General features: G+C 40.5%; 1 protein-coding gene and 2 long non-coding RNA genes across 3 annotated transcripts; 2 read left to right on the top strand and 1 right to left on the bottom strand.

Annotated features, from left to right (window-relative positions):
• Nucleotides 1–2,993: 2,993 nt before the first annotated feature.
• On the bottom strand, nucleotides 2,994–4,355 carry LOC112190419. Its single transcript, XR_005806435.1, has 3 exons — nucleotides 4,257–4,355; nucleotides 3,596–3,669; nucleotides 2,994–3,048 (listed from the first exon to the last, which is right to left on the bottom strand). It is a non-coding gene; the product is annotated as an uncharacterized LOC112190419 (long non-coding RNA).
• A 4,029-nt stretch (nucleotides 4,356–8,384) lies between these two features.
• On the top strand, nucleotides 8,385–10,778 carry LOC112185758. The gene is made up of 5 exons (XR_002930436.2): nucleotides 8,385–8,577; nucleotides 8,668–8,742; nucleotides 9,074–9,779; nucleotides 9,903–9,938; nucleotides 10,111–10,778. It is a non-coding gene; the product is annotated as an uncharacterized LOC112185758 (long non-coding RNA).
• Nucleotides 10,779–11,118: 340 nt separating this feature from the next.
• LOC112183675 lies at nucleotides 11,119–13,800 on the top strand. The gene has a single exon (XM_024322033.2). The coding sequence runs from the start codon at nucleotides 11,536–11,538 to the stop codon at nucleotides 13,729–13,731; it is 2,196 nt and encodes a 731-aa protein (XP_024177801.1). The 5' UTR covers nucleotides 11,119–11,535; the 3' UTR covers nucleotides 13,732–13,800.
• The last annotated feature ends 1,104 nt before the right edge of the window (nucleotides 13,801–14,904 follow it).

Here is a 14,904-nt window from a genome sequence, read left to right as displayed (position 1 = left end):
GGTGATGTATGACAGGGTGAGGGGAGGAGAAGGTGGACTGGACCGTACTAGATTGATGGGCCTGGACCAATTTCCTTGGTGGACTACCCTATTAGGCCACAAACTGTTGGGCTGGGGTTCTGCCCTAGTCCATTGTTATTTTGGGCTAGAGTTTAGGCCCTTGGCCCAACCCTATATTTTTAGCTTTTGTCTAATTACAATAATGTTTCCTGTATTAGGAACCTATATCTCTAGCGCCTTCGGCGTAATACCAATAGAGGATCCCCGCTACCTCTACGTATTTGATTGTATAATGAGTAGGTCTATTTTTATGTGCCACTGTGGGTACTACCACTATCTTCTTATTTGCCTATGTCCTTAAATGGCAACGGAAATGTATGTAACGACATATCCTAACTTGTGATGAATGCTATTATTGCCCCTCGGGCCAATTCAAAAAAAAAAATGTTAGGTTTGTTTTTTTTTTTTCCGTAATCGACAAGATACTAGTAACTTCTTGGTTAATTTTATTTGTTCTTGAGGTTACTTAGTTTCTAGTTTTTGCCTTTAACTAAAAAAGGTGAGTGTGATAGGGGTGTGCTGAGTAGTATGCTTGTGTGAGAGGTGTTCTAGTATAGTGTGCTCTATGTAATGACTCTTTCTGATAGCTCTTTGGGCAAGTCATTATTGTGCTACTTGCTAAATTGTACAATAGATGACATTTTCAACTAAAAAAAATAATTTAATAGGTGAATTGAGTTTTGCTTTTAAGCACTACAAAGCATGGAGTGTTTTTTCCTTTTTCTTTATTCTGAGAATATTTACTTTGTATTCGGTTTTATTCATTCATTTAGTCACTATATAAACCATATTTATGCAAGGACAAAATACTGTTTACTCCCTATACTTATAGGGTTTCGACGTTTCAGTCCCTGACGTTTCAATTTCACCTAAAAACTCTCTGAACTCTTCAATTTCACCTAATTGGTCCTTGCCGTCAACTTTCCGTCAAAAACTCTGTTATCTTGCTGACGTGGCAGTCCTTATACAGTAAAATGGCTATTTTACCCTCACTGACAAAAAAAAATAATATTCTCTATTTTTTTAACTTTCTTTTCTCTGTTTTTTTTTTAACTCTATTTTCTCTCTTTTCTGATTTGTTCTCTTTTTTTTTTTTTTAACTCTCTTTTCTCTCCTTTTTTATTTGTTCTTGTTTTTTTTTTTTTAACTCTCTTTTCTGTTTTTATTTTAATTCTCTTTTCTCTATTTTTTTTAATTTGTTCTCTTTTTTTCTTTCTACTCTTTTTTTTCAACTCTCTTTTCTCTCTCTCTCTCTTTTTTTTTAACTCTTTCTTCTCTATTTTTTAATTTGTTCTTTTTTTTCCTACTCTTTTTTTTAACTCTTTTTTCTCTATTTTTTTTTAACTCTCTTTTCTTTTCTTTTTTGTAAATTTGTTCTTTAATTTTTTTTCCTACTCTTTTTTTTAACTCTTTTTTCTGTATTTTTTAATTTTTTTTCCCACCTCCCTTTCTTTGCCGCTAAAACTGTTCAAACATTTCTCTCTCAAGTTACCATCAGAAACAGCCAAAATGACCAAATCTCTGCCTTGCGCAGGAAAACTCAAACATCTTATCCTCTTGGATTCTCTCTTGGCTCATTATCTCAGCGAACCAACACCATAGAAATATTATTGACATCGAGAGAAAGCTTCTGATATAACTCCAATATCACGAAGCGGTAGGGATCTGAAGGGAAGAGAACCCGACCATTCTGGCGTCCAGGCGTGGCCAGAAACTGGAGCTGTGATCAGAGAATGGAAAGAGATGGCCGAAGAGAAGAGAGGAGGAAGAGGAAGAAGAGGTAAAAAGAAAACAGAAAGAAATATATGAAAAAAAAGTGAGAGAGAGAAAACAAATAAAAAAAGAAGAGAAAAAAGAGTTAAAAAAAAAGTAGCAAAAAAAAAAAAGAGAACAAATTTTAAAAAATAGAGAAAAGAGAGTTAAAAAAAAAAGAGAACAAACAAAAAAAAGAGAAAAGAGAGCTAAAAAAAAAAGGAGAAAAGAGAGTTAAAAAAAAAGAAGATAACAAATTAAAAAAAATAGAGAAAAGAGAGCTAAAGAAAAAGATCAAATTAAAAAAAATAGAGAAAAGAGAGTTAAAAAAAATAGAGAAAATAGAGTAAAAAAAATAGAGAATATTATTTTTTTTGGTCAGTGAGGGTAAAATAGTCATTCTACTGTAGAAGGACTGCCACGTCAGCAAGATAACAGAGTTTTTGACGGAAAGTTGACGGCAAGGACCAATTAGGTGAAATTGAAGAGTTCAGGGAGTTTTTAGGTGAAATTGAAACGTCAGGGACTGAAACGTCGAAACCCTGTAAGTATAGGGAGTAAACAGTATTTTGTCTTTTATGCAACTATGGACCGAAACTCACGGGTGTCACCAAAAATGGAGCACCACCAAACAGATATATGGCTAGGATTCCAGACACAACCTCCATTGAATGGTATTGGTGTAACGCTCCAAACTGCACCTCACCAGCTAGAGCACGTTACAGTGCCGCGAGTCTCTAAAACATAAGCTGGGTAATCCAACTTACATCTTAAAGAACCGCAAGGCGTTTTTTATTTAAAATAAACCATAAGGTTTCTTCTTCTTCTTCTTTTTTTCTTTTTTTTTTAAACTTAGAATTGAAGTCGGAAGCGTAAAATAATTTGAGGTGTAAAATGAGTAAAGAAATCAATTTAACTTTCTTTGAAGTTAAGCTGAAAACCATGAGGCAAAACTAGTATTGAAGTACAATCCAAAAATGACATTTTTACGGTTAACCAAAACATGGCTCATTGACGGTGTAGGTAAATGGTTAAAGAATAAGGCAATCGGAAGACAAACAACTCCGAGCAAGGCTTCCAATAACAGAAGGAAATGTATCAAACACTAGGGTATGAAATGGAAACCTCACATGTAATAACAAAGTTTCATGCAAAGACACTCAACATTAATCAATTATGTCAACCCAGCTTGATCCAGCTCGTTCCCATTCTTGCGCACAGTACCTGCATCCAAAGCTATTATAGGGGTGAGCTTTCGTCCTTGCTGCTCAATAAGGACTCAACCCAACTAGGTTTGAAAACTATTTAATTTACTGGCCAGTATGCGAAAACCATGTATACATATAAAAACCAAGATCAAATCATAAGGTAGAGATTTTTGTCTCAAAAACATTTGCTGGCCCAGAAAACACAAACCTGATGACCGGTCACTATGCCAACTACACCCTTACCAAGATTAACAATATCATAACCGGCAAGGAGTAGCGAGAGTGTCCATGTACATCGTATCACCTAGAAATGGTGTCACACCTCACAGGATGTGTGACACCATACTGTCCATACGGCCCCTCCGGAGGTTTAGGGGATCGAAACCCAAGGTAGTCGCTATGCTCCGCTCACTCTCAGGTCATCACACAATATCAAAAAAATTGAAAACAAGCATGGCCATTAAGATATAAAATCTTTAAATTCACAAAGAAATAACCATAGCCATGCAATCACTATTTAGATATATACGTTACATATGAAAGCCACTAATCGAGGAGAGTCCTAAATTCCCTACCTGGAATTCCTGGAGTTTGAGCCTTTACTCCATGATGCTAGGCAAACACCACCACTGCTTACAATCACTGGTAACTGGAGGTACATCCGACAAATCCGATGTTAAATTCTTATTTCCACAAACAACATTTTGCTCAAGTTCATTCATGCTTAGTACTTGACTACTTGAATCCCGATTGAACAAATTTCGTGCCACATTCCCTTAATGACATCTTGTAGTAAACTGAAGTTGTTTGACCTTTTTAAATCCTTTGTCACTATTCCCAAAACAGAATATGAATTACACTTTTCAAGTTGGACTAATTTCTAACTCGTGCAGCATCTCACCATATGGTAAGGTATGAAGCCCATTAATACTTTGACCAAAAATATTTATAGATCCAACTTAATCAATTATAACCATATATAATTATTCCACTTAACTTCAATACACACGGAGCATGCAAAATCCAAATAGGAAACAGTACAACTCCACGCAACCTTCAGATTTCACCTTAATTCCAATTCCTCTATTTTAACTTGGTCTACTCTATACTTTAAGGTCAGATTAGTTTCACCGAACCAATAGATTTCATAAACCATGCATATTTGTTTCCAATGGAATACATGCAGATCGAAATAGCAGTGACAACAATAACAATCCAAAGTGGTCTCCCACTCACCTTATAAATTCTTTAGATTAAACTTTTCCTTCTTGCTGCGTTGTTGGGTTAGAAGCAGCAGTACGCCTTCTTCTACTTCTCTGGTTCCTTCTTCTCATCTCAGCTCAAGACTCCATTGGAGTTAGCAACAACTTGTTAGCCAATTCCACCCACTTACAACTTAGAGAGGTCTGGGTCTTCTGCCTCAAAGCCCACGAACAAGGGAACACATGCAATCGACTCTGGCCTCGTTGTCACCGGCAACCAAACTATCAACAACAATCAAAACCCAAATTTCTCTTAAAACCAAAATCCAAAATAGATGGCTTCTTGGGTTTTTACCTCAAAACAACAAGAGAAGGACAACGACGATCTTGCATGTCGGGTTCTACTACTCGACTCGATGTCGACGGTGCATCACCGATCGACCCGAACTCCATCTCCGCTGTAGTCTCGAACTGAAGATTAGCGTCAACCCCCAAACTAACTAGCAGCCTTGTCGGCTTGATGATGATCATGGAGTGATGTCGTAAGAGATGAAGATGAGAGAAAGCACGGGAGAGAGAGAGAGAGAGAGAGAGAGAGAGAGAGAGAGAGAGAGAGAGAGAGTTCTTGAGAGGAAGAGTGTGAGGGAGAGTGTAAGGGAGAAGCTTTTGGTCATTCAGACGTGTAGAAGAAGCTTTTGGTCATTCATTTTGTAGTCTAACGTGTGGAATCCCAGTCTTGCCCTCAACTTGACTCTGTTAGCACATTTGTGACCCAAAGTGGATTGGGCTGTTCCGAAGTCTTCTCCATAGGCCTAATTCGAAAATAAAAACTTTCAAGATCAAACAAAATCGAGCAACGTTTGTACATTCACAGTAACAATAGTGAATAGTCTATTAAAATTTATTCGGGATTTCAATTCAAATAACCATAAATTTACCGGGGCTCACAATTGGCTCCCAGAACAAGCAACTACAGCGATTTTCACACAAATCCGAATCTGGTTCACATGGCAACTCTGCATTCAACATTTCAACTTCCCTTTACCACAACAAGCTTTTTTCACCTCCACCAACCCGCCTTGACCAAAAGGATATAAGATGAGGCGCAGCAGCAAGATTTGAGAGATCGCGCATAAAATTCTCTATTTAGATTTTTTTTGTTTTACAGTAATAGTCAGCCACTTTATTAATAATAATAATAATAATAAGAGAAACTACAACTTATAGATGTAGAAACTAGAAACTACATCAACATATAAAGAGAAAAATTCAGCTACCGTTCCAAAACTATGCTGCCAAAGCCAATTTGATACCCGAACTCTCAAAAGTATCAATGTGATACCCAAACACATATTTTGACACCAATGTGATACTTCCGTCCAAAATTTCTGACGGCGCCGTTTCTTTGCTGACGTGGCAAGCACGTGAAGACCAAAAACAAAGAAAAAGACCAATTTGCCCTTTTCTTTTGTTAATTGTTTCTTTTTCCTTCTTCTTTTTCTTTTTCCTTCTTCTTTATCTTCTTATTCTTCTTCTTCTCAGATGATCTGGGACTTAAAAAACAGAAAGAAAATATCAGGGGGACTAGTGAGGGAGAAAAAGAACGCAGCCCACGCGCGAGAGGAAAAAAGAAAGGAAATTCGGAGGAGGGCTTTCTCTCCCGGCCGATCGCCGATGGATCCTCCATCGCTGCGCTCCGGTCCGGGAGGGGAGGCTGTTTGTTAAGCTGTGGAGGGGTGCCAAGGATGCGGCGTGGCTCTGGGTAGGTGGCTGGGATGTTGTGCCGGTTTGGGCGGATCGATTTCAATCCGCCATCTCGGTTCATGGGTGACGGTCGCGGGGGTGCTGCGGCGGATCTCGGGGCTCCGGCGGTGGCTTCTGACGTCATCGCCCCTGCGTGTTGGCTGTGGCTGTTCGGATCTGGTGTTGGTGGGGCCGATCCCGATGGGATCTGACTCTATCTCTGTCTTGGATCTGCTAGGGGTCTTCAGATTGGTGTAGGGGTGTCTTGCGGCGTGTCAGGGCGGTGTTGCGACAGAGGTTTTCGGGTTGGCGCTGTTTTGACGCTTGGTGATGGCGTGGTGGAGGTTTTCTGGAGCTTGCCGGCTATTCATGTAAATTTATGCTTTTACTGCACCTGCGGAAAATTTTGTTCAGACCGACGAGGATTTCTTTGACAAATTGATTGATGATGATGACATTGATTTTTCTGGGTATTCACATAGTTCTGTAGCAAAATTTGAGCTTGATGTGGTTTAAGATATTTTGAAATTGAGTATATCGGATGTAGGCACCAGTGGCAAGAACAGGGTTGAATCTTTGACTCATGGGGAAGATATTCCTACATGAAACCCAAGAAGCATGAATCTTTGACTCAAATTTCAAGGCTTTATTGAGCAAATGATCATAAATAAGTCCCAAAAGAGCTGTTTAAAGTTCAAACAAAAACCCAGAAAACAGAAATGAATGAAAATAAATAAATAAAAAGTTAAAAACACGACTGGTAATTAAAGCAGAGGAAAGAACAAAAACCCAGAAACTGAAACTTGAATAGGAGCTCATAAATGGACAGACAACACATATATGGAGGTGATAGATAGGATTATGTCGGGGATAAGATTGAAGAGAGGAGAGAGCTAAAGTAAAGCGAAGAAAGGAAGAGTTGAATCTGAGTTATGATTGGAGGTAGTGTTGGGAAGAAGAAGAAGAAGAATTGGAGTGGGAGGAGGTAGTGTTGGGAAGAAGAAGAAGAATTGGAGTTGGGAGAGTGTTGAGCAAAAAATTGCACACAGTGAGCGTAAATGTCACCCAACATAATTTCACTCGTATCCATTAATAGAATAGAGTTTTAATTAGTTCGGATTCGACCCATTCAAGACAGAATGTGTCTTTTAATTACAATCCCCATTACAGGGAAAAACCCTTTGATTCCTATTATGAAGAAATCAATTGTAGGGATATGTGTGCTTGTTTATTTTTATGGCTGCACCCTGATGTCGGAATGGGTTGCCTACGTACCCTGGGAGAGGGATCAAGCCATTCGTAGTTCAAGATTTCCAATGGGTGAATGACCCATCAGAAGGTATGGCTTTTTGGAATAAGAATAGTGTTTGGACGAATTTGGTGTAAGTGAACCAGAGATTCGATTTTGGATGACGTTTCCTGGTGTTTGGTAGAATTTGACTGATGAGGTCAGGGATTCGAATTGAATGAACCAGGGAGTCCGGGATTTTGTTTGGATTTGCGGTTGCATCTAGTGGGTCGCTAGATTGCCTACATACCCTGTAAAGGGATCAAACCGTTGTAGTTCAGAGTTTCCAATGAGTGAATGACCCATTGGAGGGTATTGCTTTTGGAATGTGAATAGTGTTTGGACGAATTTGGTGTGAGTGAACCAGGGATTCGATTTGTTTTGGGTTTGTTTGGGGAGGCTATGACGTTTCCTGGTGTTTGGCGGAATTTAACCGATGCGGTCAGGGATTCGGATTGGATGAACTAGGGAGTCAGAGATTTTATTTGGAAAGGCTGTGACGTTTCCTGGTGTTTGGCAGAATTTGACTGATGAGGTCAGGGATTCAGATTGGATGAACCAGGGAGTCAGAGATTTTATTTGGAATTGCGGTTGCATCTAGGGGGTCGCTAGATTGCCTACATACCCTCGGGGAGGGATCAAACCGTTGTAGTTCTTGAGAATTTGTATTTCTTGTGTTGGGAGAATTTGACTGGAGTCAGTGATTCAATTTAGGACTGGCTGAATTTGACTGGTGGAGTCAGGGATTCTGTTTGGATTTGCGGTTGCATCTAGTGGGTCGCTAGATTGCCTACATACCCTGTAAAGGGATCAAACCGTTGTAGTTCAGAAAAATTTGTATTTCTGGTGTTGAGATAATTTTTGTGTCGATGGATGTATATATATTTATTTTTTTTGAATCCGTCGAATGTATTTCTTCTGCAGACACCCCAATTTAATCTGGGCACCCGATGTGTTGAATATTATACTGGGCCGTGTGAATGGGCTTTTGTGTTGTTGACAACAAATTTAGCCAGGCCCAAACATCAGGATCAACTATTTGAAAATAGGCTTGAGTGATCCAGCATGCCCATTTCTTTGCAGGCCCTTTTAGCTTTAATTTGCGTCAGGTCCAATTGCAAAGCCTGCTCTACCCATGAAACAAAACTGATGAACTCTATCCTCACATCAGAAAAGTGAGATCTTTAGTCGTTGCCTCGAGCTAGTAGAGATCGTGTTGGAGATGGAAGCCAACTCTGACAGTTCGTACTGGAGAGGGAAACATGAAGACCGGTTCTGCATAAATAGCGGATTGCATGCCCGTGATGCCGTATTTACGAACTGGGTATGGCCTCCATCATTCTTCTCTTCTTAATGGATTTCAATCCATCGAAACACTGACTAAGATTCCAAATTTGTTTCTTTGCTGCTGCAGGTTCAATTTTCCATTACAGCACTTGATCGAGTAGTCGGTGAGCAAGAACGAAAAGCTGTTGCAACTTTTCTACTGGTATGACTCTTCTGCGAATGCCACGATCCATCAAATATTCTTTTAAAACCACCACTTCAAACTTGGAATCAAGTGTTATGTTCGCCACCGATTTAATTGCATGATTCATCCCTTTTCAAAGGCCCTGGAAATTGGCTCCCGTCATTTTGTGGTTTAAAAAAAGCTACAGCATTTGAGTCTTTTGTCTCTTGCATCTAAAGCACACCACAACTTCATAATCAAATATACATGCTTAAAAGCTTACATATATTTAACTATAATTTTGAGGACTCAGACTTGCAATATGTCTTTGAAAAGTCTATATTTAAAGCCCCTTTGTCATTGTTTGCAGGTTTTGGACACTCCTCCATAATTAAAGTTCCAGAAAGGTGAGGCTGCTTTAATTGCCACCATTCACCACCGTTTGCAATATATATGTAACTATGCAATATATATTTGAAAACTCCTGCCATGCCTTTCATTCTTTTCATATATGCCACAAATATTCTGGTCTTTGTCCTTTGTATATGAAAGAAACCTACAGCACACCATATATTCAATTATGTATTTTGATGGGCCATGACTTGCAGCACACATGATTAAAGATTAAAGCTATTTATTCTTTGGCAAAGCAATTGTCAATTGAACCATGTTGCTGCACTTGTTGTCGTCAGTCCCTCAAAAGAAACAATTAATTAAACATGCCATTGTTTGACTTCATAGTTTGCAACAAACAGCAAGCTTAAGTCTTTGACTGAGCTTTGACCCCATGTTTCTGACCATGTAGAAGCTGATTAATAATTAAAGTTGCCACCATGCCCTGCTTTGATTATCACCACCGTTCACCACCGCTTCAAACACAGAAAGCACTCGCAAGTTTTAGCTTGCCTTTTTGTTAATTAAATCACCAGTTCTGAGAACAAAAAAGATGAATTTAATTATCCTTGTCTTGGTTCCAGAACGTAATTTTGCCTTTCAACTAACAATTGACATGAAAGCTTCTGGATATGTAGGCTTAATTAAGCCACCGCCGCCAAGCCCTGCTGTCGGCTTTCCGGGTAAGCACCGCAAAGAAATAGTAGCCTTCAGTTCTGCTTTCCTTTTTACTTTTTTTTCTTTTATCTCTTTTACTCTTGTCTGCAGCTCTGCCTTCTAACTCTTTTATTTCTTTTGGTTTGCAGGTTACAGAGAAGGATTACAAGAGCAACTTTTAAAGGGTGAGGCTTCGATTATTTCTTTTAGTTGTTTGGCTTTGTATGGGCTTGTTTTTTTTTGTCTGAAAGTGGTGGTGCAAGGCTTCTGTCATGGTGGAAGAAGGAACACGAGGCAGAATGGGAAGCTTTTTGTGTGATGGGTATTACTTCGGACTGAATGTGGCGTCTTGTGCAGGTTTTTAGCATTGGGACTCGGCCGTTCATGAACGACCCTATGTTCCAACGCTGGAAATTGCAGCAGCCAAGTGCTCTAAGACTCCGGCCGTTCATGAACGACCCTATATGTCTTAGCGCAGGAGTAGATCATCATGAAGGTTGGCCGTTCATGAATGACCATGTATTTCTTGAGAGAGCTTTAACAAAAGAATAAAGGTTGTTCATGAACAGCCTATCTTTTGTTGACAACAAGCTTGCTGAACAGTATTTCCTTACCAAAGAGCAAGACATAAATGTGTTGTATACCTGAGCTTCACCTTCTGGGGTTTGAATTGTTGGTGGATCTGCTCCGCTTCACGCTCTGTTTTGGCAGGACTTTAGCTTGTTTTCTGAATATTTTTCTCCTCTCTCTCCGTGTGTCTCTCCGTGTGTATTTCTCTTCGGTGTTGCAGCCTATATAGTGGTGGGATAGGCTCAACCGGATGGTGATAACCACTTTGTATTTTGCATTTGAATTTGAATAACAAGTCTATCCTTATCACTTGTTATCCTCATATATATTTGAACTGGCCAATCTGTTAAACAACAGAACCTATCCTTGACGTCATTCAAAACCAAAGGACTTTGTAATATAATTGAATAACCCCGTTGCTTGCTATTTGAACTTGGTCAAATATATGTGATAAAGCTTATCTGCATGTATTTCTTTTTTCTTTGCCACGGCAGCTGTATATATGTAGCAAAATTTTTTTTTTTTTTTTTTTTTTTTTACGTCTCAACAGTTGCCCCCAAGCATTGTGCGTGGAAAGACTTTACACGTGCGAGGCTTGATATTTCCCACTTACTAATCTGTATTTCTGTGTATAGGTAAATGGATGCTCAAGGATTTCTTTGCTCCGAGCGAGCCCCAAAGAAGCAAGGGAAAGATCTTGACTACGGTCCTGAATACCGAAGATCGTTACCTTTGAACTCGATCAGCCTCACAGTGTCCCTTGAGAGTAGGCCTACCTGGGTTACCACTGCCAACTTGAATTCTGGTTACCTTAGATTCGATCCTCATGCCGAAGACGGTGTTATAAAGAATGTCCGCTATTTCGGTGCTCATTTTGATGCTCACACGTTGATGAAGGTGAACAATGAAGAGGACGGTGACAACAAGTTCCCAGTTGGAGAAGATTTTTACCCAGCCCTTCATAGAATGCTGAAGTGTAAGAAAGACTGAGGTGAAGACTTCTGTTTTCGTGGTCGGGCCGTATTTGAGCATGGCATTCTAGAATGGACGGAAACCACCCTAACTGAATTTGAAGAGACATTAGACAAAGCTGGTATCTTCGGTGCAGTTGCTGTTTCCCGTTATCCGTATGAGTATTGCAGTAATGTGTGGAGGGCATTCTGTGAGCTGTGGGGGCCTTTAACAAACAGTTTTCACCATGCAGATGGGGAAATGAGCATCTCTTTGCATGATTTGAATGTTATTGGAGGATTGCCGGTTTCAGGAGAACCATACGAAGAATTCATTCCTCCAAACAAAGATCTGGTGAAGGTTGAATTATACCATTCTACAGTTGCAGAGCTCTTGAGGATTTATACCTATCTGTGCGCTGCTTACAAAAGCAGATATGTCTACTGGCCATGGTGGATAGAACATTTTTATCGTGGGGAGATAATTTACGGAGCCTATGGTGAATGTAAGAATTCTGGGGTTCCGAAATTGAGAGAACCAAAGCTTGAGTTGAAGATTTCAAAGCAAGGAAGACTGGCTGCATTCCTCGCGTTCTGGCTTAGCAGGTTCGTTCTCCCTTCCAACAGTAAGAAGATAAGGCCTGAGACTTTCTATATGGCCTCTTTGATGGCACAGGGCATCAGAGTATCTCTTGCACCCACAGTACTGGGTTATGTGTACCATGGTCTTGGTGAGATGGCTACCCACTCTGCTGGTCCTGGCTCTTCCAACTCTTGTTTGCCTATCCACTACGTCATTGGCTGGCTCGGAGAATATTTTCCTTATCTGTACTCATCACGCTCTGATAAAGAATTCCCAGGAGGGTATCCTCGTTTGGCCAGGTATGCAGGTATTCAAGGCAGGAGTCTAAGCATCACAGAGGCTCGTATGGTTTTCAGGACCAACAAATCTGTCGTGCATCGCCCTATCTCTGTAGCCTGTGAAAAAGACCGTTTTTTGCTTGATGACGACAAATTGCCTGATGTGTTATTTGAGGTCCTCGTCTGTATGCGTTCTGCAGTGCTGCCTGTGCGAGTTGGCGAGAGTCTTTTCCTTGAGCCCTATTATCCGAACAGGTTTGCTCGTCAATTTGGTCTTGATCAGAGTGTTCCCTCCAACAAACTAACCTTTAGTGTTTCCAAAAGGCAGCAATGTGGTGTTGAGGATCTGCTGAGGGCACAGACTATCCTGTATAGGAAGAACACTACCTCTCGTTTCTTTATCCCACGTTCTTCTCGTTCTGGACAGTGTACATGGTGGTACTGCAGGTGGTGGTCAAGAGCTTGTACTCCTTACTTGGGGTTATCAGTGTCAAAAACCTTCACGACTTTGAACAAGCGCCCTCCTGAAAAGTCACAGAGTGTTTTCGTCGTGCAGAACTTGAGAGAAATTTCTACTGGTTTGAAACAAGAGATTAAAATCTCAAAGGTGGACAAGTCTCTCGGGAAATCTTCTAGAAAGGCTCCTCGAAAATCTCGTGACGGAGCTTCTTGTTCTAAGGCCAGCAGGGCCCATCCCACAGATGAACGTGGTGGACACAAAAGAGTTAGGCTTGAAAAGGTAGTTGAAGAGACTGTCGTCATCCCAGTGAAGTCGTCTTCAAATGGTGAGCATGAGTTGGATGTTCACAGTCCTTTGAGAGCGGAAGCTCCAAATCAGGTCATTGAGAATGAAGCGGTTATGCCAACCATCTGTTTGAGTGAAGCTTCTTCAAACCAGGCTCTGTCACCATTGTCAAATCTGGAGAACTCCATATCTAATTTGCTTGGTTCAGAACTGCCATCCTTCAAGAAGAATTACCTCATTGCTCAGGTTGTAGACATTTACGCTAAAGTTTCTTCATCTTCGACGCCAAAGGAGCTGTTAGTCCATGTTTTGGACATTAGATCAAGTCTTGACATGCTTCACCCTGCAATTAAGCCTCTGAAAGCTGGAAAGTCGCAACTTGAAGCGTTCGTAACTGCTATTGAGAAAATGCTGGAGGTGGCGGACCAGTCGTTAGCTACTACTGAGGTCCTTGAGCAGAAAACTACCATGGATGTTGAACTTGAGAAGTGTAAGAAATCCAAGGGAAGTTTAGAGTCTCAGCTTGCGGGATCTTCCAAAGAGCTTGAAGCCTTGAAAGCCACGGAATCTGATATCATAGCAGATGAGCAGCGTGTTCAGAAGAGGCGATCAGAATATAATGCTAAGAGACAATCTCTTGAAGACACTCTACAGGAACTGAAGGATTCCTTGAAAGAGCATGATGAAAGAGGCCAGAAGCTTCAAGAAGACAGAGCTGCTTATATGGAGGAGAAACTCCCTGAGATTGAGCAGGCTTCGGCTTCGTATAAGTTGGAAACAGAGGCGTATCAGAGCCTGTTCGATTCTTTTTTCCCGTTATTCCATGTGTGCACCACCCCAGTACAGACTTGAGGTAGTTTAGGATTCGGTTTTGGGAGCCTGTTCCCACCGTTTGCTCTTTGTGTAGGACTTTTGTTTCCATTTTCCATAGCTAGTGATCGATTTTGTCCTTCTCTTGATTCTAAACTTTGATGAGATGTACTTCAGCTTTAAAGTAGTTTCCAAATGTATCTTCTTAACCTGGAATAAAACTGAAGTATTTGTCCATTTATTTCTTTCCTCTGTTTGCTATGTGAACCCTGTGATAATTCAACCTATGATTGTTGATTTAACCACAAATTGAATTAATTAAAGGAAAGCAGATGTGTTGGAAAAGATGGCTGGATCCAGTTGTTAGGACTGCCTACGTACCCCGTTAAGGGATCAAGCCAAACGTAGTTCCCCCTGCTTGAATCAGGGAAATGATTTGTTTTAAAAATTTTTTGCAGCTGCACCTAGTTAAAGCTAGGTTGCCTACGTACCCTGTGAAGGGATCAAGCTACACGTAGTTCACCTGATTGATTCAGGAATGGGTGTTTAAAATGGGTGGCTGCATCTAGCTTTGAGACTAGACTGCCTACGTACCCCTTTTGAGGGATCAAGCCGTCGTAGTTCTGGTGGGACTGTATTTCTGTGCTCTATCTTGGCCTGGATTATTCTTTTAGGTTGTCAATCCAGCGAGCATCTTAAGTGAAGAACTTTTTGACAAACTTCCCGTTCACACAAGGGTAGATACAGTCTCCGTCTGCATTTGAAAGCTCGTATGCTCCTTTGGTGAAGACTTTAGTAATGACATAGGGTCCCTCCCATTTTGGCTCAAATTTTCCCTTTGACTTTCTGGTAACAATTATGGGCCTTCGTATTGTTAAGACTAAATCTCCAACTCTGAATGATCTGAACTTAACCTTTTTGTTGAAGGCACCAGCAACCTGTGCTTGGTAGATCTCAAGCCTTTGTTGGACCGCCAGTCTTTTTTCATCAAGAGCTTCAAGTTCTGCAAGCCTGATCTTCACATTTTCATCTGAACTTGCAAGCTGAGTAGCAATCCTCAGTGATGTCAACTGGATCTCTAGTGGTAACACTGCTTCAGACCCGTATACCAAATTATATGGCGTGCACCCCGTTGCTGTACGAACAGTAGTTCTATAGGCCCACAATGCCTCAGGTAGGCGTTCATGCCAGTCTCTTTTATTTCCTGAGACCATC

This window comes from Rosa chinensis, chromosome 2 (genome assembly GCF_002994745.2).
Source record: "Rosa chinensis cultivar Old Blush chromosome 2, RchiOBHm-V2, whole genome shotgun sequence".
In the NCBI taxonomy this organism is placed as follows: Eukaryota; Viridiplantae; Streptophyta; class Magnoliopsida; order Rosales; family Rosaceae; genus Rosa; species Rosa chinensis.
The sequence above is the reverse complement of the archived record's forward strand: the minus strand, read 5'-3'. Positions and strand labels throughout refer to the sequence as shown.

Excerpts from the sequence above, each read along its gene's own strand:
- LOC112183675 (XM_024322033.2), top strand. The coding sequence starts at position 11,536 with ATGAGCATCTCTTTGCATGATTTGAATGTTATTGGAGGATTGCCGGTT.